Genomic DNA, 23,630 nt, shown 5'->3' on the forward strand with positions numbered 1-23,630 from the left:
GCAAGTCTTTAGGTTTGGTGGGTGGTGATGGGTCGCGGCCCTTCTCCTTAGACTTAACAGTGGATTTCTCTACTGATGGCTTTGCGGACTTTGAAGGAGTTGCACATCCCTTACTGAAAGCGGTGACTATATGTACATTGCCTATGGTGAGGTGAATACGCTGGGACTCGTAATCGACATTACAATGAGCTTTCTTTTTAAATGTGCATCCTAACAACAACTCTATACCTGCATCTTTGGTGTTTGGAAACACATAGAAGATCATTGGTATGCTTTCAGACTCAATAGAGATTGCAGCCTTGCACTTTCCCAAAAGTGCATATGATCGGCCCCCATATGGGCCGAGTTTGGCATTGGTGGGCTGCAATTACGATGTGCCAATGTGAGTGGGGACCAAGCAAAGATGTCTATATACTCTCACAAGAGAGCAATGAGCCTTGCTTCCTCTTCCTTGGTCAGGTCATCAACTATAGAGACAGGTTGGGGTATCTCCCCCTCCTTGGCTAAATTGACCTCCTTGACCTTGGCAAGTCCTTTTATTGGTTTGCTTGCTTGCTCCTAGCATTTGGCTCCCAACAAGATCACTACCCTATTGGCTTTTTTGAAGTTAGTGAATCTCCCTGGTAGGTCTTGCGGTTTTCTGTGCTCCTCTGCTTGTGCATCCATAGGCTCTTTCCTTCTTTTCTCCTTTAACCTTCGATGCCTTAGGTGAATAGGTAAGTCCCCGTTGGTGCATCTAGTCTTAGAAGGTTGAGGTATTTCAAGATCACTATCTGAGCTTACTTCTAATTTGGAATCGAACCCTCCATCTTCGCTAGAAGAGGAAGTCTCTCGGAGTGGTCGTAGCTCCGATGGTGATTCCATCCTAAGCAATGGCATGGCACTTGGTTGGGCTAGGCCTGCTTGCTCAAAGTGTATTGCACCTTACGTGCTCCATTGCAATCCATGTGCATGACTCCTCTTTCAATTCTAAAGGCATTTCCCTTGTGTGGTTTGGAGTATGCTCATATTTGCTCTATCACCCGTCCCTCAATATCGTGTTCTATCGTGTCAATTTTTCCTTCACTCTCTCACTGAAGGAAACAACAGTCCTCATATTCATTGTTAGAGCTATCTTCATCTGTCTGCTCGTCATCTTCTAAGTCTTGATATGACTCGTTCTTCTCGTTGGTGTGACTAAGGCCCAATTGTACCTCAAGTTTAAGTTGTGCACTTTGGTCCATCACCACTTAGGTTCATTCAAGAGATCTTCGAGTGATTTAAGGTTTGTTGATGGGTTACTAGTTAACTTGTTGGTCAGGTGCTCTAAGATCTCATGGAGCTCTTGCTTGTTGTTCGATACTTGGAATATGATAAGATTGGGTCTTCTTTGTACGCCCCTAGCCATCATGCAGATTGGCACTGAGGGCTCTCCTCGCGTCTAGCCAACTGCCTTAGTAGCTTGCTTGAATTCTTCATTGTCCAAGAATGGTAGGCCGATTATAGCAAGGATATGCATCTAGTCTTGCTCGTCCTCAGGATAAGGGATATACTTTGTCAACGGCCATAAGATTTTCTATTCTGGTTGTCACCCTTCAGTATAGTAAAGATGGTATCTAGGTCAACTGGTGTGGTCTTCCAGGTGTCCATCTCTACTCTTACGGCTTTCTGCCTAGGAAGATAAGACTGTTGCCCCAGTGTTCTATGACTCTCATATTGCACATCTAGGGTCGGCAGCCTAGCAAGATGTCATAGTCCACTCCCTTCATGACTATAAAATCAAGCAATAATTGGACTCCTATGATCTTTATTAGCCAATTCTTTAACGTGCCAAATGGCTTCACTTTAATCCCATTAGCCAGTGTGACGTTAAACCTAGTCATCTCGACCGGTGGGTTACCCCAAGTCTGGAGCATTGCATGGCTCAACACATGGACTCCCACTCCCGTGTCTACAATTCCTTGTGGTATCGCCTAGAGCTAAGATCAGGAAGATAGCATGCATTTTAGTGCCCTCCCAAAAAGCATTGACATGTAAGGATTTTGGCATTGAGTGCAACGTCAGACTCGGTATTTGCATCTCTATATCATGTTTGTGCAAGTTAGCGGTAGCTTGCTCCATTGACCCTTCAACCCATTGTTTTAGCTCTTGCCACAATGGCAGATGCTACCTAAGTAGACCTCCTTAGTCTTAGCATCACGAGGGTGGGTCACCAGTGTGGTGAGAAGGTTGTTAGCTGCTTGCCACTCTCCTTTCCTTATGTTTCTTGGCCAATGGCCTTGACTGATTCACTGGCTCGTAGCATTTAGGCTTTTTCTAATTGGCACTACTTGTGGTGCAGTTGTATCTCTCGATTTTGGTTGTGGAGGTAATATTGGCATGCCTATGCTTGAGAGATCATCAATCTCATCTTCCAATATGGACTCAACATCTTTTAAGTGTTTGTGGGATTCTTTCACCCACTCCTTCACTTTTTTGATGGCTTCGAATTGGTGCTTTGGGTTGACCTTCGCACCTCCCTTCTCAGCCATTCTTGGAGCAGACATTTCTGCTTCTACGTTTATCACTTTCTTTCTAGTAGGTAGTGTTGTAGAACTCTCTATTTTCAGTGTGACCTTTGCGTTTGGCTTCTTCTTTCTTTTCTAGTGAATTTTCTTTTCGATTGACGCTGCATCTAAGTTGCTAGGCCTTGGAAATGATATGCCAGCCTGCTTTTTCTCTGTGCACGGGTCATGACATGCAACAAGATAGGCGTGGCCTCCCCGTTGAGTGTCTTGACATCGAATAACCCTATTGTGGCTGATGGCTCGTTTGCCAAATTAGAGGATGGCTTTAGTCTAGGGCAATCAACAAAGAGATGTGTGATTTTGCATTCAGTGCATCTCAAAATCAGCCTTGTCTCGATTTACTTGCTCCCTTTCAAGGCAGCGCGAAGAGACATGTCTTGGGTGACCACAAGTCCTTGACTCTTGGATCTGCCCTCCTAAGCCTCTACCTCTTCCTCTACCTAACACTATCCTAGTATTGGTCGGTAGTCCATAAGGACTGCATTTCCCTCTTTGTTATACGAGACATAAGGGTGCACATAAGGCTCTTTGTTGTTGGGCTCCTCCACGTAGTGGATAGGAGCATCACTGGGTGAACGGGTCACATAGGGTCCTGGTGGATGGGTCACTTGGTGGATGAGTCATGTAAGGTCCAAGTGGTTTAGGTATGCTCATAGGGGTTATCTCCATCCTAGGAATGGCTGGCTTGGCATCATTGGGTGTCGAGAGAGTCAATGGGACTCCCCTTTCGAAGAAGTTTGGTGGCCTATTCGCTAGGTAAGGTTGATTCTATGGTTGCAAGTATAGAAGTCTCCTCGACAGTCGGCAATACATGGCATCATAGCCAAACCTACCACAATTGGTGCAAGGTCGGGATTGAGGGTCCTGACACTTAGCTGGCAGGTGGTCTCCACTACAATATATGCATTGGACGTGAAGGCATGTTGGTCGTCTCATCATCTCTTGTAATCTAGCTAGCTCCATCTTCATCTCTGCTAGCTCTTGGCTTGAGTCACTGCCCTTTCCTTTATCTTGAGTACTTGGACATGATCTTTCACATGTCATTTAAACTCTCTCAAAATTCCTAAAGGTAGTCTCCTCTCGATTCAGCTCCTGGAGCTTCTCTCCTTGAGCTGGTCGTCCACTCTAATGGCCTCTTCAAAGACCCTAGCCAATGCATCTCGCTATAAGCTCAAGTTACCTACCAAGGCCTTGTAGAGATCTTTGCTTCGTATTCCATTAATGAATATTGTGGACACCGCTCTTTCAGCTGGTTGCTCGCCAGTTGGGATTCTCTTGAAGAGACTCCTCACATGGGTCACGTAATCCCAAATATCTTCCTTATTCCTCTGCTTGACATTCATCAGCCGCACTAGTAGGTTATTAGAGTACCTTGGCTCGGAGAATCTCTTAATGAAGAGATTTTTAAGGCTATTGAAGTTGGCTTTCTCAACACCATCTAGACTTGTGTACCAAGTGCTTCCCTTATCGCCTAAGCACAGACCAAATGCTTGCGGGTGTTGAGTAAGGTCAGTGAGGCCGTTGGCCTTGCGAACCTGCTTGAACTGCTCCACGAAGTTGTATGGGTTATCATTTGGATCTGATATTTATCCAGCTGCTTTGCGACAACATGGATTTTTGATTGGCTCTTAGAGCCCTGGTTAACTCATAGTCCTGTAAGTAGTGACGTTGCTAGTGTCGCAACACTTTACTTTGCTGCCGTGTTATCTAGCAATTGCTTCGTCAGAAGCACACTCAGCGTGAGGTCTCCTTCTATATATATATATATATATATATATATATATATATATATATATATATATATATATATATATATATATATATATATATATATATATATATCTTTGCGTCTGGTCCGGTCCAATTTCTGCTTGCTAGGGCTCTCACATTTTCATATTCTAGCATAAGCTCCTAGTCTATTGATCTTGGTTATAAGCCATTATGCCCTACAAAGCCTTGCATGCTAGCTTTCTTCCCTCTTTGAGATCTGCTATGACAGCCTCCACAAGTCTGCCATGGTGGTCTAGCTTAGTTTGAGTGTCATATTTTTTCACCGTTTGCTGGATCTTCTTTGGTAAGCCTCCCAAATCAAGCTCCTCATTGCGTCACAATCTGAGCTGGTCTCTGCCATATCTGCGGTCTCATGTTCCACCAAGTTGTGGATGAGATTGATTAGGTCAGGTAGATCCACTTCTCCAATGGTGTTTGTCCTTACTACGCTTAGCTTCTTTATTGTGTTTTCAGCTTGGTCCTACACTTGGGTTTCAATCACCCAATATGTCTCAGGGTCTTCTCTTACTGGTGGGTTCCTTCAGGTTATCACGTCTGAGTGAGTTCCTTGTTAATTACAAGCAATTCTCAATTTACAGTCACTGTGTGTGTGTGTGTGTACTCTTTTCTATGCACTGTGCATAATCAGGCTTTCAACTTTTCTTAGGTATACTTCAAGTGCTAGAAAACAATACAAGTGCGAAGACAAGATGACTATCCAATTTTTGCACTCTCGCTTGCGTTTGTGGCTTAATGGGGCTCTAAGATTGGTTCCTGGCCTTTCTTGTTGCTTGCTAGGGTCTACGCCATGTCGTTCAGTTTGTTCAAGGTCAACTAATGGTTAGTCTACATCTCTAAGCATGTCAAATCTGCTGCTAAGTGCATCAACACTATTCTTGGCCATTCGGCTATAATTTCTAGGTTTGGAACTGCATGTAAGGCTATTAGTGAATTCTCTTGGTGTAGGTTGTGCTCTACATCATTCGCGATGTGTCAAATTTCCAAATTTGTCTATCACAGTGTGTCCGATTGTGCAGGGTCCGATTTACCAGTTGTCTGATTTGGTTTGGTTTGATTCAAGTACGTCCAATTTAGGTATGTCCATTTGTCACAATCCAATCGGGTGTGTTTGATTGGAGAGGGTGGCTGGTCCAATTTGGGTATGTCCGATTTTTGGGATTAGACGGGTCGAGTGTTCGATTGGCCAGGCAGTGTGTCTATCTGATTCTTGGAATCAGATAGGATGAGGTGCTCGGATTGGTAATGTGGCAGAGTCCAATTCTAGTAGTCTGATTTTCAAAATCAAACAAGGCCTTTGGTTCGAGTGTCCAATTTTGGGAATCAAACATTAGTAAACCTGTTTGATTTCGACGGCCGAAACACACACTTGACTACGATTTGATCCTATTCAAGTGACTCGAGCTATGATAACTAGCAAGACTTTCCAAAAATCAACTATGTGTGTAGGGAAAGGGCCTCATATACTTGAATCTTGCAAAAAACTCCGACACGCTCCGATTGATCCGACATAAGCTCGTAGCCTTCAAGCTCACACACACACACACACACACACACACACACACACACACACACACACACACACACACACACACACACACACACACACACAAAGCTAGGATTGCAAATGAGGCTTTCAAGCTCCTATTGATCCGACGTAAGCTTGTGGCCTTCAAGCTCACACACACACACACACACACACACACACACACACACACACACACACACACACACACAAAGCTAGCATTGCAAATGAGGCTTTCCCTTGCCTCCCTAGGTCTTAAAACCCTTTTTGGGGACAACCTTAATCTTCCCGATCACTCCCCTTGTGATTCCAACACATCTAAGCACTTATTTTTTCCATTTTTTCCTAGTTTATGCCTTGTTTGGGTTTATTTTACAAAAGCAAACACTAAGCTTTCCACTTGGATTTCGTGATCCTAACCTACTCTAAATGCACAAATTTTTTTTCAAAAGAAAAGTATTGAAATGATTTCTCCCACTCAACTAATGATCAAAAACAAAAAATACTTACTTGTAGCATGGATTAAAAACCCAAAACCTCCTACCTAACTCAAGCTCCGGTTCGGGGATGAAACCCTTACTTCTATGCTCAATTTGAGGCACGCAAGCGCTCAAGCTTGAATCTGTTGGTCTCGACAATGGAATCAGAATGCAGAGGGAGCTCACACTTAACTGCCAAGACCCATGAACTGCTTATTCCTTTAAGTCTTTCAAGTGAGCACCTATGGGTATCACTCATGTAGCCGATGTGCCTTCGATCCTACCGGGGTGTAGTGAGCTTACCTTGATGCCCAAATGAGTTGCCTCCTCCATCAAGCACTCCGGTAGCTCCATGATTTGTGACGCAAGCTCAAGCATCCTCAAGCCTCCTCCTCCAAGCTCCATCCTCCATAGCCACACGCAAGATGAGAGAGGAGAAGAGAAGAGAAGAGAAGAAGAGAGGAGATGATGGAGAGCTTCACCTCCAAGATTCCTCACCCTCACACACTCACTCCCTCGCTCACTCACACTCCCTCCCTCGAGCACTCACAAGTAAGCAAAGAGAAGAGAAGGAGAGAAGAAGATGAGTCCACTTTTTCCGCACACCAAAGAATGAGCTCTCATTCACTTTTTGGAGTTTATATAAATGCCCTAAAATCCCTTGGGCACCCATCCCTTTTTTACATGACCGGCCATTGTGGCAAGGCTCCCTTTTCCATTTCCATTCTATTTGCCCTATTCTTTAGCCTATGCCCACCTACCTTTTACATTTTGCAGAGGAGGGAGCTTGGGCACCTTGCATTTAAAAATGTGATTTTTACCTTTGACTTGATTTTTGAGGCCGCCCTTGTGCCTTGCTTGTTCCCTGTCCTGCTTCTTTCACTTCTTCCATTGCATCTGTATTTTACTTATTTTTTCTTCCGTCGTCAAGCATTTTTTTGAAAAGTGAAAGCCCCTAGTTGGTTTGATTTCTACTAGCTTAGTTGTTTGGGTGATTGATTGCTTAGTAGTTTAGTAGTTGGATTTTGTGTGTTTATCCGGTGTGGGGTTTGTTTTTGTCATTATGTTTGGTTTGTTGAGTGTGGAAACTTGATAGCGTTGGTCAAGTTTGGTTATTTTTTGGATAGGTTGGAGCTGGAGTTTGCCAGTAGCTACCGAACATTGTGGAACAAGGTTTGATTTCTTGTTGAGATTCTTGCACATCATAGGGATTATGGGTTTACGAGCTCTTCATGTTGCACTTGTTGATACACTACACTCGGGGGTTGTCTCCTGAATTGTTTAAATACTTCCATGCCATGGGTCAGGATTATGCACGTTTTGCACCATCGTTGAGCACTAGCAATGGCATGAGGCCTGTTGCAGTTATATGCAGTAAATCTTAGTTGCACATGCACTTGAGAGAGCACTTGTCATTGAGCATGCAACTCCTTGCACACACGATATTTGGGATGTTCATCACAAAGTTAGGAACCTGTAGATGAGTGTATAAGGTGGTTGGGTGAGTTAGAGGGTCATAAAGGACGTCGCCAATTGTGAGATGGGTTGTTCTTATCTGGTCAACATCTTGAGGACCATCATTTTCTTGAGTGTTTATGAGATTTTGGATGGGTGGAGCGGAGTATGACATATTTTCTTGCTGAGAGTTGAGAAATGAGGTTAAAGATTTAAATAATCAAGGAACTTTGTTTGCATTATGCATGAGCACCAGCACATCTAGATAGGCTAGGAACATTTCTTCAAGTGCATTCATATTCTGTGTGGAGCATTGATTGATTGGTTGCATATCATGGATTTGACATTGCATATGATCTTGAATCATGAGTGGATGAGCACGAAGTTCTATTTTAAAGCATTGTCTTTAGGATCACATTGCATAGCAAGAATACAACCGGTGATTACTATCAAAAGAGATGGGTGCTACGAAAGAAACAAGAGTTGAAAGATGTATCAATGACAAGCTAATGGAGGGGTACTCACATACTCGACATATATCAAGTTTTTGCTCAAAGAGTCCAAGATACTGCAGCTTATAGCTTTTGTTACGAGCTAGCTACAATGTGTCAGGTTGTCATTTGACATGTGTATATCCAATCTCTCTTGGATAGCCTATGGAAGTCACAGAAGCCCGTATCATCATCAATCTCATCATATGTTTTGCCTAAAAGACAAGCATGAGATTTCTTCTTGGATTATAATGGTTCCAACATTGATGAAGAATAGAATGTAATGTATGAAAAAAAATTATGAATACGAACTTGCAAGAAAAAGAATGAAGACGGTTAGGATGGCATGCATCATACAAATAATCACCAACAATTTTACAAATGCAATGAGACAACATTATTCTGTGATACCAGAATGGCGGAGATGGCTACTATTGAAGATGTATGGTGGGCGATTGTTGACGCAGAGGTGGCATATGCCATTGACACGGGCTCACTAGCAACAAATCCTGAATTACCAGCAGCAATGGTACATATGATGCATTCATTGCAAAAAATGACAAGCATAATTAGCGCAATAATCCGACTCTCATGAAAGGCAATAGGTTCAAAACGTGATATTGGCGGCCTATCTAAGATGTATAGTCAATGCTAGATTGAATAGCTTTAAAGCTATTTGTAAGGTTTTTAGCTTTTCAAACTATTCATAAGCTTTAAAGCTTTAGCATTAATTATTAGGCTTTTAACGTTAAACGTGGAAGAAAATCTAAAGGCCTAAAAATCCTAAGGCTTTTAGAAAAGCAAGACCAACATGTGAGTGGATGAAAAACTATATAAGGATGAGGAAGAGAAGAGCAAAGGACCCTTCCCAATGTATTGATCTTGTATCTTATGAGAGAGGTGAGAGGAGGGTCGCATGGGAGAGGATACTCTTGTTGTGCTAACTTGTGAAGATGGAGAACTTGGAAGTTGAAGTGCCAAGTGTCGGTCAAAGGTTGTCAAGGTACAAAAATACTATTCATTTTGTTTTGCCTTTGAAGTGTTGGTGTTTTTTTAACTTCATGGGTGTTTGAGTGATGCTCTACTTGAATTTGGGTTTTAGTTGTTTGAGCTACAAGAGGCGTTGCGTTTTGTTTCGTTTTGTGTGTGGCTTGTGGTGTTTGTTGAATATTTAAATTTTTTTGAGTTGTGTTGTGCATCTGACAAAGTCAATTACCCCAATCGACACTCCTTAACGTCTCGTTATCGGGTTGTGAGTGAGGCTTGCTCTCGATCACCGCTCACGTAACACCATCTCGAGTTGGGGTTAGCATCCAACATCTCTTGGTCATAGAGATTCATAGCCATTTCCTTATCTATAATCTTGTGACTTTCAAAGGTAATCACTCCATGCTCCTGAAATAAAATAGCCCCTATGCTTCGGCCCACTGGCATCACATTGTGTATGGTAAAGTCCTTCGAAAAATCAAGCATACTAGAATAGGAATAGAAGTGAGGAGTTTCTTTAAGTGGTTGAAGCTACTATTTGTGAGTGCATCCCAAAAGAAAGCTTCCTTCTTCAACTTGTCAACCAAAGGAGCTACAATAGCTGCATAATGCTTAATGAATCAACGATAAAATAAAGATATACCAAGAAACCCTCTAAGTGAAGTAGTGGTAGTAGGTGTTGGCCAATCTTTAACACATTACACCTTCTTAGGGTTAGCCTGGATCCCTTTTTCACTGATAATATGTCGCAAGTACTCCATCTGGGTTTGCATGAAAGAGCATTTCTTCTCCTTAACAAAGAGTCTGTGATGCCTCAAAGATCAAAAACCTTCCTCATATGTGATAAATGGTCCTAAAGAGTCTTGCTGTAAATCAAAATGTCATCAAAGAAGACTGGGACAAACTGAAAGAGGAAAGGCTGCAAGATCTTATTCATCAAACTTTGGAAGGTAGCTGGAGTTTTATAAGCCCAAATGGCATCACTAGAAAATGGTACATCCCTCGATCAGTCATCCTAAAGGCAATCTTGATTTCATCACCCTCTCACATATGGATCACATGATACCCTGACCTCAAGTCAATCTTTATAAAGAATTCGGCCCCCTTGAGCTCATCAAGAAAATCATCAATTTTGGGTATTGGGTACATGTTCTGTATTGTGATCTTGTTTAGATCCCTGCAATCAATACACATTTTGAAATATCTATCTTTCTTCTTCACTAACAAGACCGGAGATGCATAAGGTGAAGAACTAGATTCAATGAGTCCCATTTCAAGAAGCTCCTTGATTTGCATGGCTACTTCTTCACGCTCACACTTGGACAATCTGTAGGGTAGCTTATTAATAATTGGCTTTGAGTTGGGCTCCAAATCATTTAGGTGATCTACTACTCTGTTAGGAGGTAATGAAGTAGGTACTTCAAACAAATCTCTGTGCTCCTCACAAGAAGAGCTTTCAAAGCTCGATGATTTGCTGAATTTTTGGGCTGATCTTCAACATCTTTATTTAGGTGCAAAACAAAAATCTATAAGCACCTCTTGTACTCCTTGAGTTGTTGAATGGTGATAAACTAAAAATCTGACTTACTAGAGATTCCCTGTAAATGGATTAGCTATCTATCAAAGACAAACTCCATATATAGCTTGAGAAATCCATAGTAATTTTGCCCAATGTCATCAGCTAAGCACACTCGAGTACAACATCTATGGACCCCATTTCCAAAGTTATTAGGTTTACTTTTTCTTCATAAATTTCAACCAAAGAAACCTATGGGCATATTTGAGTGCTGATTTCTTCTTCACCATTGGCTAGTTGAACTCTTATGGGCTGTAGTAAATCAATGGGAAGACAATTCAATTTATCCATAATAGACTTATTCACAAAATTGTGTGGTACTGCCACTATCTATTAGGATAAACACATCCTTCCCATGAATGTTACCCTTCATAGAAAGTGTATTAGGGCTCTTAGAACCCGTCCAAGCATCTGTGGAAATAGAACAACTAATGACAGCAAGCGGATCATCGTGACTTCCTCCTGGATCAAAAGGAACACTACCACCAGAATCAAATTTTAAGTCTCTAGAAAAGAGTAACAAAGTTTCGCATCCATTGAAGGGAACTTCAGGGTCACAAAAAGATGAAGACCAGCCTTACGAATGCAATTAGAATCCAACAAGAGAGAATAATCATGGACTGGGAGGAGAAGATACTGAATCACAAGCTAAAAGGTTCAAGAGGTGCCATTCAGACTATTTAGGCAAAAGCACACATAACCAGGAAAACAAAGTAGGGAATTCCTGCAGAAACTCAATACATAGACCACAATTGAGATAGAAAAAATTAAAGAAAAGAGCAAGACTGACAAGACTAAACCAAAAAACCCCACAACCTACGAAAAAATCTGACATGACCTATGTACACATGCGATCGATAGCTTTGTGATATCTAGACAAACAGGTATCCTGAAATCCTGTAATCAAGCAATCGAATCAAATATAAGCACAATCATGCCACATCCCCGGCACTGTGACTAGACCAAAAAAATCAAAATGAACTCATAATAGAACCATTGATTAATACTCAAAACAAACAAGGACTGATAAGACCATATAAATCCCATCTCCATAAGCGCAGTTTGTCAACCTATAGTGTGGGGATAGGGACAGGTGAAAACTACATAGGTTCCTTTTAGCAGATCATATTAGCAACAATTCATTGTTAAACTATGCCCTTAATACACAATGAGTTGTAATTCGTAACCCAAAACCCTCGTGGACTAGACTCGATTGGACGATGGTCTCTACAAATGCACTTCCTTGTTACAAATTAGATGATGTTTGGTTCAAAGTGCATGCATGAGTGATGGCGGGGGGTTCATTTTTATTTACAATTTAAATGTGACTTCAGGGCGTGCACACGTACACTGTGAACATTAGCAGCTAATTTTAATTTACAAAATCATATGGGTGATTGTGCAAGGTGTACGTGCAATAGCGGGGGATTCCTTTTACAAATTAATAGTTGGTTGATTTTAAGTAAAAATTTATGAAGTGCATTCTATTAGTTTTGTGGGTGCAATGGTGGAGTTAATTTTATATACCATTATCATGTTTGTTATGGTGCACGTGAAAGAGAAAAAAGAAAATGAAACATGGTAGTGTGTATGTGGCACCCTTAAGGTCTCACGGCAAAGTGGAAAAAGAAGCAATGCCGCAAACAAGAGGATAATAGGCCGACTAATAGAGAGTCGACCTCCTTAGACAATAAAAAAATAAAAAAATGAGGCTAGTACCAATCAATATAGAAAAACAATAAGAGTGTCTGATTTTATTTGCTAATTTTGGTCATTTTTTCATTTTTTCTCTTTTAAGTGTGTGTTTTTTTTTCTATTTTTTTCATTTGTGATTTTTTAGGTGTGGTTTTTCTTTCATTTTTTTTGTAAATGTAAATTTTATGTGAGTCGAGTTGTGTTTTATTGGGGTTTTTTTTTTCATTTTAAAATTTTGGTGTTATGTTTGTGTTTGTGTTTGTGTTTTTTAAAATCTAATTATGTCGTGTTGATACAAAGAAATATTTAAATTTGAATGCCCAAACACTAACAAACATGTGTGAAATTTATGTAGGGGATTATTTTGGAAATTTTATGAAAAATTTCGGCTATTTTTTAGAATTTTTACAGATATTTATGAATTTTACCAATTTTGAATACTTTTTTTAAAATTTTAAAATTTTATTTAAATTTCCACGTGGGACTGGTTATCCCAATTTTTAGTTTTTTTAAAAAAAAATCTTATGATTTTTCAACCATTTTACACATTTAATTTGACTTTTAAAATAAAAATTTATGTGTTTTTGGGGATCCTGTTTTCTTTTTTGGAATAATAATAAATAAACATGAAAAATGCGAGTACTTGGCTATGTTGGGTTTAGACAACAGGCTACGTGTGAACATCAGTCTGGCGGCATAGATGAGACCCCACACGCATCCTTGTATGTAAACAGGGGCATAGATGACACACACATGAACCAAGAAAATCCGTGTGAGAATGACCACGTAGTGCAAAACATACAGAAAATTCACTGCAATCCTGCGCATGAACAACATCTATGAACCACAAACATACGAATGAGGTCCACATGAATGCAAACATAGGCACACACGCACTCGGGGAGGGGAGAGACGTCGGAATAGCCTTAAAAAAGGGGGGTGTTTGGTGGTTGGGGGGTTATGTGAAATGTTTTTTTTCGTTGTTGGGTTATTGGGTATTATGTTTTTGTTGGGATGGGAGTAGGGTAGGGGAACATGGGCTAAGGGGAAGGGTGCAGGTGTGTGAGGGAAAGGGTGGTGGGAGGAAAAGGGGCTAAGGAGGGTGGGGGTGGGAATCAAAGGGGAAAGGGTGGGTCAAAGGTGGTGGGGAGGGCCAAATGGGGGTGGGGGGGTAGATGGGTGGGTGGGGGGTCCATTTAGGGGGGGTTAGAAGGGTAGATACAGGTCTGATTTTGGCCGCGGAGGGGGGGGGGGCTAGGAGAATAGATGGGCCGATGGGGGGTGAGGGGGGTCCAATTGGGGGGGTGGGGAGGTTGGATGGGTGGGTGGGCCGGGGAGGGGGGGGGGGAGGGGGGAGTAGGAGGAGACATAGGCTAGGGAGGTGAGGATGCCAAGTGAGGGGTAGGTGGGCATGAAGTAGGGAGTGGACGAGGTAGTAGGAGGCTTTGGAGGAGGGCCGAGGCTGTGAGGCATTGGAGGGGAGGCGTCGGGGGAGTGGGGCATGGCCATGCAAGGGTGGCAAGGTTGGGGACTCCCGCGGGTGGTGAGGAGGCCTGAGCGAGGAGGGGGCGTGGAGGGGAGGACCAAGGCGCGTGATGGGGGCTGGTGGCAGCGGAGCAGTCGATGTGCAGATCATATAGGAGGCTCATCTGCATGGGTGGTTGCTTGGGGAAGGAGAAAGAAGAAGGGAGGAAAACAAGGGATGGTGGGGAGAGAGAGGGAGGGGGAGGAGAGAGAAGAAAGAAAGAAAGAAAGAAGAAGAGAGAGAAAAGAGGTGAGGGGCAGGAGGGAACATTTGGGGGGGAGAATTTGGAAAATTTTCCCTTTTGTTAAAAAAAAAGGTTTTAAATTATTAAGTTTAAAAGGGAAACACATCTTCCCTTGGTCTTGCACATGAACATGGGATGGGGGAAATTTTTTTATCACGATGGGATCAAATGGAAGTGGGAGACATGTGCGGGTCGAAGTGACATGGAGGATGCATGGTACGCATCACGAAGTGAAAATTGTGGCACTCACATGGAAAAAGGACAAAAAACACACATGAAAACACAACAAAAATTTAATCACAAAAAATCAGTTTACCAGAATAGAGGGTAAAAAGAAGGAAGAATGTTCGGGCAAAGGTACCGTAAAGGCTTTTAAAGTCAGAACACAGTTTTGGCAAGAATAGGGCACATTCACATGGAAAAATGAGAAAAAATAGAATTTAAAAATAGAATTGAAAATTAATAATGAAAAATTGGGTGGTCGAAATGGAATGTAGTGAGAAGGAAAAATGTTCAATTTGATGAAACAGATAGGGTTATTAGAGTGAAACATGGTTTTGATGACAAACGGGGGTGTTCATGTGGAAAAAACAATAAAAACACACACAGAAATCGGAACAAACATTAATTTGAGACAATCAGGCAAAACAAGGGGCAACAAAAAGGAAAATGTCACCAGAGTGGGTTAGAATGTGATTTCAATGTAAGAAAGATGCATTCACATGGAAAAAGGTCAAAAAATGCATAAGAAAACACAATGAAAAATTAATAACAAAAATGTGGTGGCTTGGAACAGGGGAAGAGAAAAGGAAAAATATCTAGGGGGACAAACATCTCAAGGCTATTCAAGCAGGATGCCATTTTAATGAGAGAAGAGTGTGTTCATATGAAAAAATATTTAAAAATATGTAAAAATAAACCCGCAAACACGTAAAAATAAATAATAGCCAATCCATTCATAGGAAAGATAGACTGTAAAAGGAAAAAGTGTCCAAGAGGAAGGGAAGAACACGACTATCATATCAAATGGCACTTTTGGCATGAGAAATATATGTTCGCATAGAAACATGTTTGTTTTACAAAAAAATCTTTGAAAATTAACAACTAATGAACCGTTATTCGGAATAGAGGGCCATAAGAAGAAAAAATGGCCAATTTGAAGGAACAAATAGGATTGTAAGGGCATATTTCAATTTTGGTGAATTTAGCATGCATTCACATGAAAGATAAGTAAAATGATAAAAAAAGGTGAAAGAGCAAGGAAAGACTATGGGAATGGGGTAGAATAGGGCAGGCGGGGGGGTGAGGAAGGGACCTCAATAGGCCATAAATGAAATATGATATCGTGTAAGGGAAAAGAGCAATCTGTTCATGAATATATGCAAATGAGATGCACAGGGATGCATCCCACACTTAAAATGTGAACAGATCGGTTTGTCTAATCAATAGGGACCTAGTACTTGACCATGACTCATACCCTTGCGTCCCCACACTTAGGACATATCACACACATAAATAAACGCAAGAGGTAGGGTTAAAAACACTTGGCCCATTCAAGTGGTTGATATAGACCATTGTTGATACGCTGGGAAGTCGAAGTCATCCTCAAGAGGTACCATGACTCATGATAGCACACATCCAACATGGCAAGGACCATGCAACAACACCCAAGGAGGTAGCATCCTTGATGAAGAACTGGTTGAGTTGATACCATAGAATATAGTGCTCAACTCACAAGCGTTCATGTGAGAAGGATAGATTAGTCACTCACCCCATGACTCACATCACTCAGAGAGGAAGAAAGAATAACCCATATCTCGCACTGGGTTGAGAAATTGACAAGGAAAATAATACAGAGGAAGTATGCCAGTGTGCACAATTAATGGTGCATTAGTGTATCCCAACCGATATGGCATGTGTGAAGTACACAAAATAAAGTGACATGTCATGTGGTGATGGTAGAGGCTTGTCCTATGTGTGTATAGGGAAACAGAAACTTACCTAGTGCCAATGTTATAATGTCCCTTGAATCTCACCTCTCAGTGGTGGAGGGAAGGGAAAATCAGTTATGCTCAGCCTCCCCTATCTCACGCTTTGTTGATAGATACAGAAAGGTAACCTGATTCCTAACACCCATGGATATAATCGTCATAACCACTTGTGTGAAGGTTGTATGCACCCTTGTGTGCAATTGATGGTGCAACAGTGCATTCTACTCTATGCCGGTATACATGCAAGAAGGAAGGCTAGGGAGCTTTATAGTGTTGTGCACATGTATAGGTCATGCTTTGTGCATTGAGAGACCCAACCTGTGCGTACAATGATCCATTCACACATTGCACCTCTCATTTGAATTTAAAGGATAAGAACTAGTCACTCGCCCCACTTCTGTCTCACACTCAATTGATAAGTATAGAGGATATCACATACTCATATTCCCATCTTGTTAGGATGAAAGCTCACATCATTCAAGGGGTTATCGATGAAGATAAGCTTGGATGTATTGATGATATTGAATTTTTGTCTATTGATGGAAAGCCATACACCAAGGAGGTAGCCTACAAATTAAGAACTTATGTTGGAATATAGGAACATGCTATCTACAAGAGACAGATGCTTTGTGTAGAGAGTCATAAGACACAATGCACCAAGGGATGTGGCTTCAAAACTGGATCTTGAAGTTTGATGGTGGCAGAATTAGCTAATCTAGACTACGGGGTGTTACCACCTTTTTCACGACAACCAGCTTTCTGCCCAAGGGTATTTGCCACATTTTCTTAGAGTGAGACCTGTTATGATAGGAAATTTCTTCATTTTCTCTTATACTATATACATATATATAATTTATTTCTTTTATTTTTTATTTTTTCATTGTGTTTATTGAATTGTTTTTTTTCCATAGGGCTAGATCATTACTTAGCAGAACCATCCACACCACACGTATGAGATTAGATGAGAAGGTAGTAGAGTAGGGATGGAAGGTGTAACTAAGGGGACAGAAGGCATCATCCACCTCAACAAGATCAGAATGAAAGCTATCAATAATAGCAGACAAAAGTGAGTGACGTCCGAGGGGAAGAGTGACCAGCCAAAGATGGAGTCACTTTTAACTAGATTGCCAAGTCAACTCCTAAGAGTAGTTGCAATTGATAGGTGATATTGGTAACTAAGTCCTATGATTTATCTAGCCTTCCTTGATAGTTATGACACTCATTCGTAATAGTCCAACTAATATAATATCTAGAACTCAATAAGCTTACTTATTCTTGCACTTCACTTTTGTTTTTAACCTTCACGGTTATGTCTCTATTTTGGACACTAGTGGTGCACAGATCGGATGCTGTACGCTCACATAGTGAATGCCGGAAGGTCCTCAAGAACAATAGAACTCTACTTTTTGCGCAAATTACAAGGTAAAAAGCATAAACGACAAGAGCAAGAGACCAATTGGGTGCAATCTCCCCCCAATATGCCTTGTGTGAGCACTCCACAAAGCATATATTTTATGTATTATTCATCTTCAAGCTCAAATAATAGCCCAAATTACAAAATAGCAAGCTTTTAGCTTTTGAGTTTGCTTTAATACAAAATAGGAATAAAGCTAATGGGCGGTGCCCAAAGAGTATGGCATGCCCAATACAATGTCCTAGTAGAAATAACATAATCGTGCGCCCATGCGCATACAAAATAATAATAAATAATCGACGCCTCAATAAATAGGCGTGACAAAATATAGGCGCCATGTCTAAGGTATGCGCCCATCAAAATATAATCCATAAATCGAATACTCGCTATCCTTCAATGCTTTCCTTCGCCACTGTTGCTATCTCTACACATCAACTGAAGCATTCACAATCGTTAGTAAAATAATACAATTAAATCGACAAAAGTGAATACCTAGCAGTCTTCAGCTACATAAATAAATCAACTGGTTAGAAATAAATCCTAACCTTAATTTATTACGAGTGCGCACTCTAAACTCATAAACGTTTATTAATTTAATATGCATTTTGCGGAATCATCCGCTATGGAATCACCCATGTACACACTAAATTAATGAAATGCCCAAAAAGGACAGGTGTCCCCATCAACTTCTCGCACAAAGAATCCACTTTGTGTATGAGCCCCGGTCATCAAAGTTTACGGAATCCACCGTAAAACCTCACGGAATCCACTGTGGCACGGAATCCACCGTGAAATATGCCTCCTGGCATCATACCCCCGGGGTGGGATAGCAATTGACCTCAATTGCTATTAGCTCAATGTGGAGCTAACAGAGTGGGGAAAGCATTTAAGTCTCTAGCGTGCATCCATTGTGCTTCCTCTACAAGATGGTTCTTAAATTTAACTAGATATCTAGAATATTTTCGGCCAGTTCTAGTGGTCATAAAATGAGTATCTATGATAGCTTCTGGTTCAAGTATTTCAGGCTCTTCCTCTAACAAAGGTGGGTTTTCATAAACATGGTGTACAAGTAATTGGCCTCTAAATGGTCTTAATAAACTAATGTGAAATGTGTTGTGAATTTTCCAGTGAGGTGGTAATTCTAACTTGAATGCATTATCATTAATTTTATGAATGATCCTAAATGGTCCATAAAATCTAGGGGCTAATTTGACAACTGGGTGTCTATCTACACTTTGTAGTCTACGTTTTTCTATTCTCAACCAAACATAGTCATCAACTTTGAAATTCATTACTTGTCTTTTCTTGTTGGCTTGTTTGGTATATGATTGCTGGGCTTTGGCAATCATATCTTTAACCTCATAAAAAATAGTATTATGCATACTAGCAATATAATCAGCACTCTGAATTCTATTTGACAAAGATGCAATAGGTTTAGATAATCTATAACCATAAATCACTTCAAACGGTGCTTTCTTTGTAGATGTGTGTGGTGTATTGTTATATGCAAACTGTAATAAATGCAAATGTGTATCCCATGTCTGAGGTTTAGAAATAGTATATGCACGTAAGAGATCTAGAATAGTGCTATTAGTGGCTTCTGTTTGTCCATTAGTTTCAGGATGGAATGCAGATGAGAAATCAATCTTTGTGTCTAAGTTAGCAAATAGAGTAATCCAAAAGTTGTTACAAAATCTAGAATCATGATCTGAAATAATAACTTTTGGCAATCCATGGTTAGTGAAAACAATTTTTAAAAACAATTGTGCTGCTTGTGATGCTGTTAAAGTTTTCTTACATGGAATGAAATATGCTTTTTTACTAAATCTATCTACTACTGTCCAAATCATATTATGGTTAGATTTAGTATTAGGTAAATCAGTAATAAAATCCATAGAAATTTGTTCCCAAGGTTTAGATGGAATAGATAAAGACATAAGTAATCCATACTATTTACCATGATGTCTCTTAACTCTTTGACAAAGCAAACATTCAGAAACAAAGTTAGATACATCAGTGTCCATATGCGGCCAATAAAAATCTTCAGTTAATGTACGTAAAGTAGATATGATACCTCTATGACCTTGATATGGGGGACAATGAATCTCATTCAAAACAAAAGATTTGAATGGAACTGTAACACACAATCTCTTTTCATAAAACATAAATCCACCATTATAAGATAATGAATCAATAGGAATCAAGTTATTTTGAACTAATTTATTCCAATCAGCATGAAAAGTAATATCCTGATGATAAGTATCTTTCATAGCAATCAAAGAATCAAAAGATATAACATAAATATTATGAATGGCAGGTCTTCTACTTAATGCATCAGCCACTACATTTTCTTTACCGAGTTGATATTGAATGATAGGATGAAAACTCTGGATAAAAGATGCCCATTTGATATGTCGATCAGATATTTGGGGTTGACTAAGTAAATGTCTAATACTTTGTTGATTGGTCTTAATCATAAATTCTGAACCCATTAAGTAGTGTTTCCACTGTCTTAATGCTTGTACAACAGCTAATAGTTCTTTGTCATATGTGGAATATTTCAGTTCAGAGGGTTTGAGCTTACAACTAGAATAGGCTACAGGATGATTGTCTTGCATTAGTACAGCTCCTATTCCTGATCCACTAGCATCGGTCACTACTAGAAAGAATGGTCTATTAAAATCAGGCAACTGTAGGACAGGGGCATGGGTTAATGCATGTTTCAATAAGTCAAAGGATTTCTGTTGATTATCGGACCAATGATAGACAATTTCTTTCTTCAAAAGTTTAGTCAGTGGTAAAGCAAGTAATGAAAAATTACGTACAAACTTCCTATAGAAACTAGCAAGACCAAGGAATGATCGTAATTCATGCACATTTTTAGGTACATGCCAATTCAATATTGCATCTATTTTCTTAGGATCAACTTTAATTCCATCAGATGATACAATATGACCTAAATACTCAATTTCTGTTTTAAAGAATTCACTCTTTTCATGATTTGCATATAGTTGATTATCTTTTAGTAACTAGAAAACCAATGACAAATGCTCATAATGCACCAAAATATCATCAAAGAAGACAATTACACAATACTGATATTTCAAAAATATACGGTTCATCATTCTACTAAACGTAGCAGGTGCATTAGTCAATCCAAATGGCATCACTAAAAATTCATAATGACCAAACTGTGTCCTAAATGTTGTTTTGAATATGTCTGACTTATCTAGTCTCACCTGATGATAACCAGACTTAAGGTCTATTTGACTAAATATAGCAGATCCTTGCAGTTTATCCATAAGGTCGTCAACTCTAGGAATTGGATACCTATTCTTTACAGTGATCTTATTTAACGCTCGATGTTCAATGCACATACGATAGGTATTATTCTTTTTCTTGACTAACAGAACAGGTGCACCGAATGGAGAACTACTAGGTCTAATCAATCCTCTATTTAGTAATTCCTCAACTTGACTCTGAATTTCTTTTTGCTCTATCTGGTTATGCCTATATGGTGCTTTGCAAGGTGGTTGTAAGCCAGGAATCAAATCTATTTTATAGTCTTCTGGACGTGAAGGAGGTAAACCAGGTGGTAGGTCTTTGGCAAAACAGTCTTTAAAATGTGCAAGAAATTCTTTATGTCTAGGATGCATATGATTTTCTTTTACTTGCAGTTCATTCACCCAAATGAGATAGGATTTACTACTCTGCATGTTTAGCTTGAGTATGCGAAAGCAGTGGAAAAGCATTAGATGTATGCATACCATACAATGTAATATGTTTTCCTTGAAAATTAATATTCATTGAATGCTTGGAATAGTCTATATCTGGGTTATGCTGATGATGCCAAGGCATACCTAAAATAATGTCACTCGACTGTAATGGAACAACTAGAAAATTTCTTCTTTCAGTGTATTGACTAATTTGAATCTCTAAGTCTTGCACTTCCTGTGTACCATTATACCTAGTGCCTAAGAATGCTGCTTTGATGCGATAATGCGTAGGTACAGTCTGTAATTTCAATTCCTTTACTAGCATTGCTGAAATAAAATCATGAGTGCTATCGTCATCATGCAAAATAATCTTTTCATTTCCATGCACTAAACATTTCATAGTCAATAAAGAATGTGGAGTTGGCATACCTGGTAAAGTATCCGAAGGAGTAGTAGTGTCGTCCTCATCTTCCGTGAAATCAGGCATATCTTCATGTTCGTCTTCTTCCATTGCTCCAAGGTAGTTGATATGGGCAAGTGGCTTCTTCGAATGGCAATTTGCTGCTAGATGTCTAGGATGGTGGCATTTATAGCATACTATTGGCTTGGCTTTGGTTACATTGTTTGCAATGGCAGGAAGTCTAGGGACATTAGGATTTGGTTGTGGAATAGGCTTAGGGTTTTGATTGACATTGGATGGTAATGCAGGTGGTTTTGCCCAATTCTTACGGAAAGATGGTGAAGTGAAACGACCTTGATTAAATCTTCTAAAATTTGAGTTGAATTGTTTAGATCCATAGTTACCATTGGCTTGGAATTGCTGTGGACGTCTGTCTCTACCTCGCAGCTTGTCTTCAGTGTCGTGAGCTAATGAAATGGTGTCTTCAAGAGTAGCAGGCTTGAACATGTTAACTTCAGCGTAGTAATGCCCAAGGAGTCCAGACATATACTTGCGCTTGTGTGTTGCTTCATGCACGTCTTCAAGCATGTGTAACTGGAGTAGTGCATTCCAAAAACGCTCTCTATACTGAGGAATAGGCTCACGATCCCGTTGCTGAAGAAGATCCCATTGCTTTATAGCTTTCTCATGAAATTGTGGAGGAAGGAAATTCTGCATAAACTTCTTCTTGAAATTCTCCCAGGTAGTGGGACAATCTATACTCTTGCGTACTACAGTCCACCAAAGAGATGCTCTATCCACTAAATGATTAGTGACACACTTGATTTTATCTTTTTCTGCATAGGTTTCCTCATGAAAGTAGTCGTCAAACTGACTAATGAATGCAAGAACAGTTTTTCCCTCTCGAGTGCCATTAAAAGTACGGAATTTGAAACTTCTTTTACTTATCTTTGATTCCTTACGGATAGTTTGAGCTTCGAGAGTTGCGTCGATGGTACATCGGATAAGATCTTCAGATTGAGGTTCATCTTTGTCGGTAGACGATCTTTGTAAATTTTCCAATTGAACTTGCAATGCTTGCCTAGCCCTTCGTTCTTCATCCAATTGCATCATGATTAAGTCCAGCTTTTGCTCCATCGTAGGTTCAGGTAGGTCGCCTTCAACCATTAAATCATCCATATGTGATTCCGTCATCCTGCAAAACTCAAAAAAGCTTTCTCTCTCAAAATCAAGTTAGAGAGATGAGCGTAGCTCAAGTTCAGGAATACAAGGCTTATGTATTTTTGGGTGTGGCTTTCACAATCTTTGGAAAAATCTGCGTTTTATCCTTCTTCGTATGCTGAAAATGCTTCAGCAAACCGCCGTATGGGTAGAGTATCTTCCAATGAATAACTTTGCAGTTTGGAGTTTCTGCGCAGGAACAACCCTTCTATGAGTTTTGAATAGAAGTCAGTTTTGACTCCAGTTGACTTGTCTGACTTGTAGAGTACTAGACTAATGTGACTTGTAGAGTTTGTAGACTTGCAGAACTTGCTTGCTTTACGGAACTTGCAGAACTTCGACTTGATAGACTTGCTGAATCTGAACTTTGCAGACTTGCAGTACTTGCTGAGTTGAGAGACTTAAGTAACTTGTTGCTTTGGTAAGTAAGCTTTAGCTTACTGACCAAAACGTAAAATCGTGGGGGGGGGGGACCGTTTTTCAGCCAGCGGTGCAAAAATCGGAGGTCTCTTGAGACCTCACGATGACAAATTGAAGCTTTTAAGCTTCTTAAAGCTTATAAGCTTTAATACTAACT

At 40.2% G+C, this 23,630-nt stretch overlaps 1 protein-coding gene across 1 annotated transcript; it reads right to left on the bottom strand.

Annotated features, from left to right (window-relative positions):
* Positions 1–17,832: 17,832 nt before the first annotated feature.
* Positions 17,833–23,189, bottom strand: LOC148017203 (uncharacterized). The gene is made up of 2 exons (XM_087663000.1): positions 21,862–23,189; positions 17,833–18,151 (listed from the first exon to the last, which is right to left on the bottom strand). Exons 1-2 carry the CDS (start codon positions 23,024–23,026, stop codon positions 18,141–18,143), a joined length of 1,176 nt encoding a protein of 391 aa, XP_087519126.1. The 5' UTR covers positions 23,027–23,189; the 3' UTR covers positions 17,833–18,140.
* Positions 23,190–23,630: the final 441 nt, after the last annotated feature.

The sequence above is a fragment of the Lygodium microphyllum genome, chromosome 22 (genome assembly GCF_053477565.2).
Source record: "Lygodium microphyllum isolate KBCC chromosome 22, Lygodium_microphyllum_v1.1.10, whole genome shotgun sequence".
Taxonomy (NCBI): domain Eukaryota; kingdom Viridiplantae; phylum Streptophyta; class Polypodiopsida; order Schizaeales; family Lygodiaceae; genus Lygodium; species Lygodium microphyllum.

What these genes read in the sequence shown, in the direction of transcription:
- LOC148017203 (XM_087663000.1), bottom strand. Translation starts at nt 23,026, where the DNA reads ATGACGGAATCACATATGGATGATTTAATGGTTGAAGGCGACCTACCT.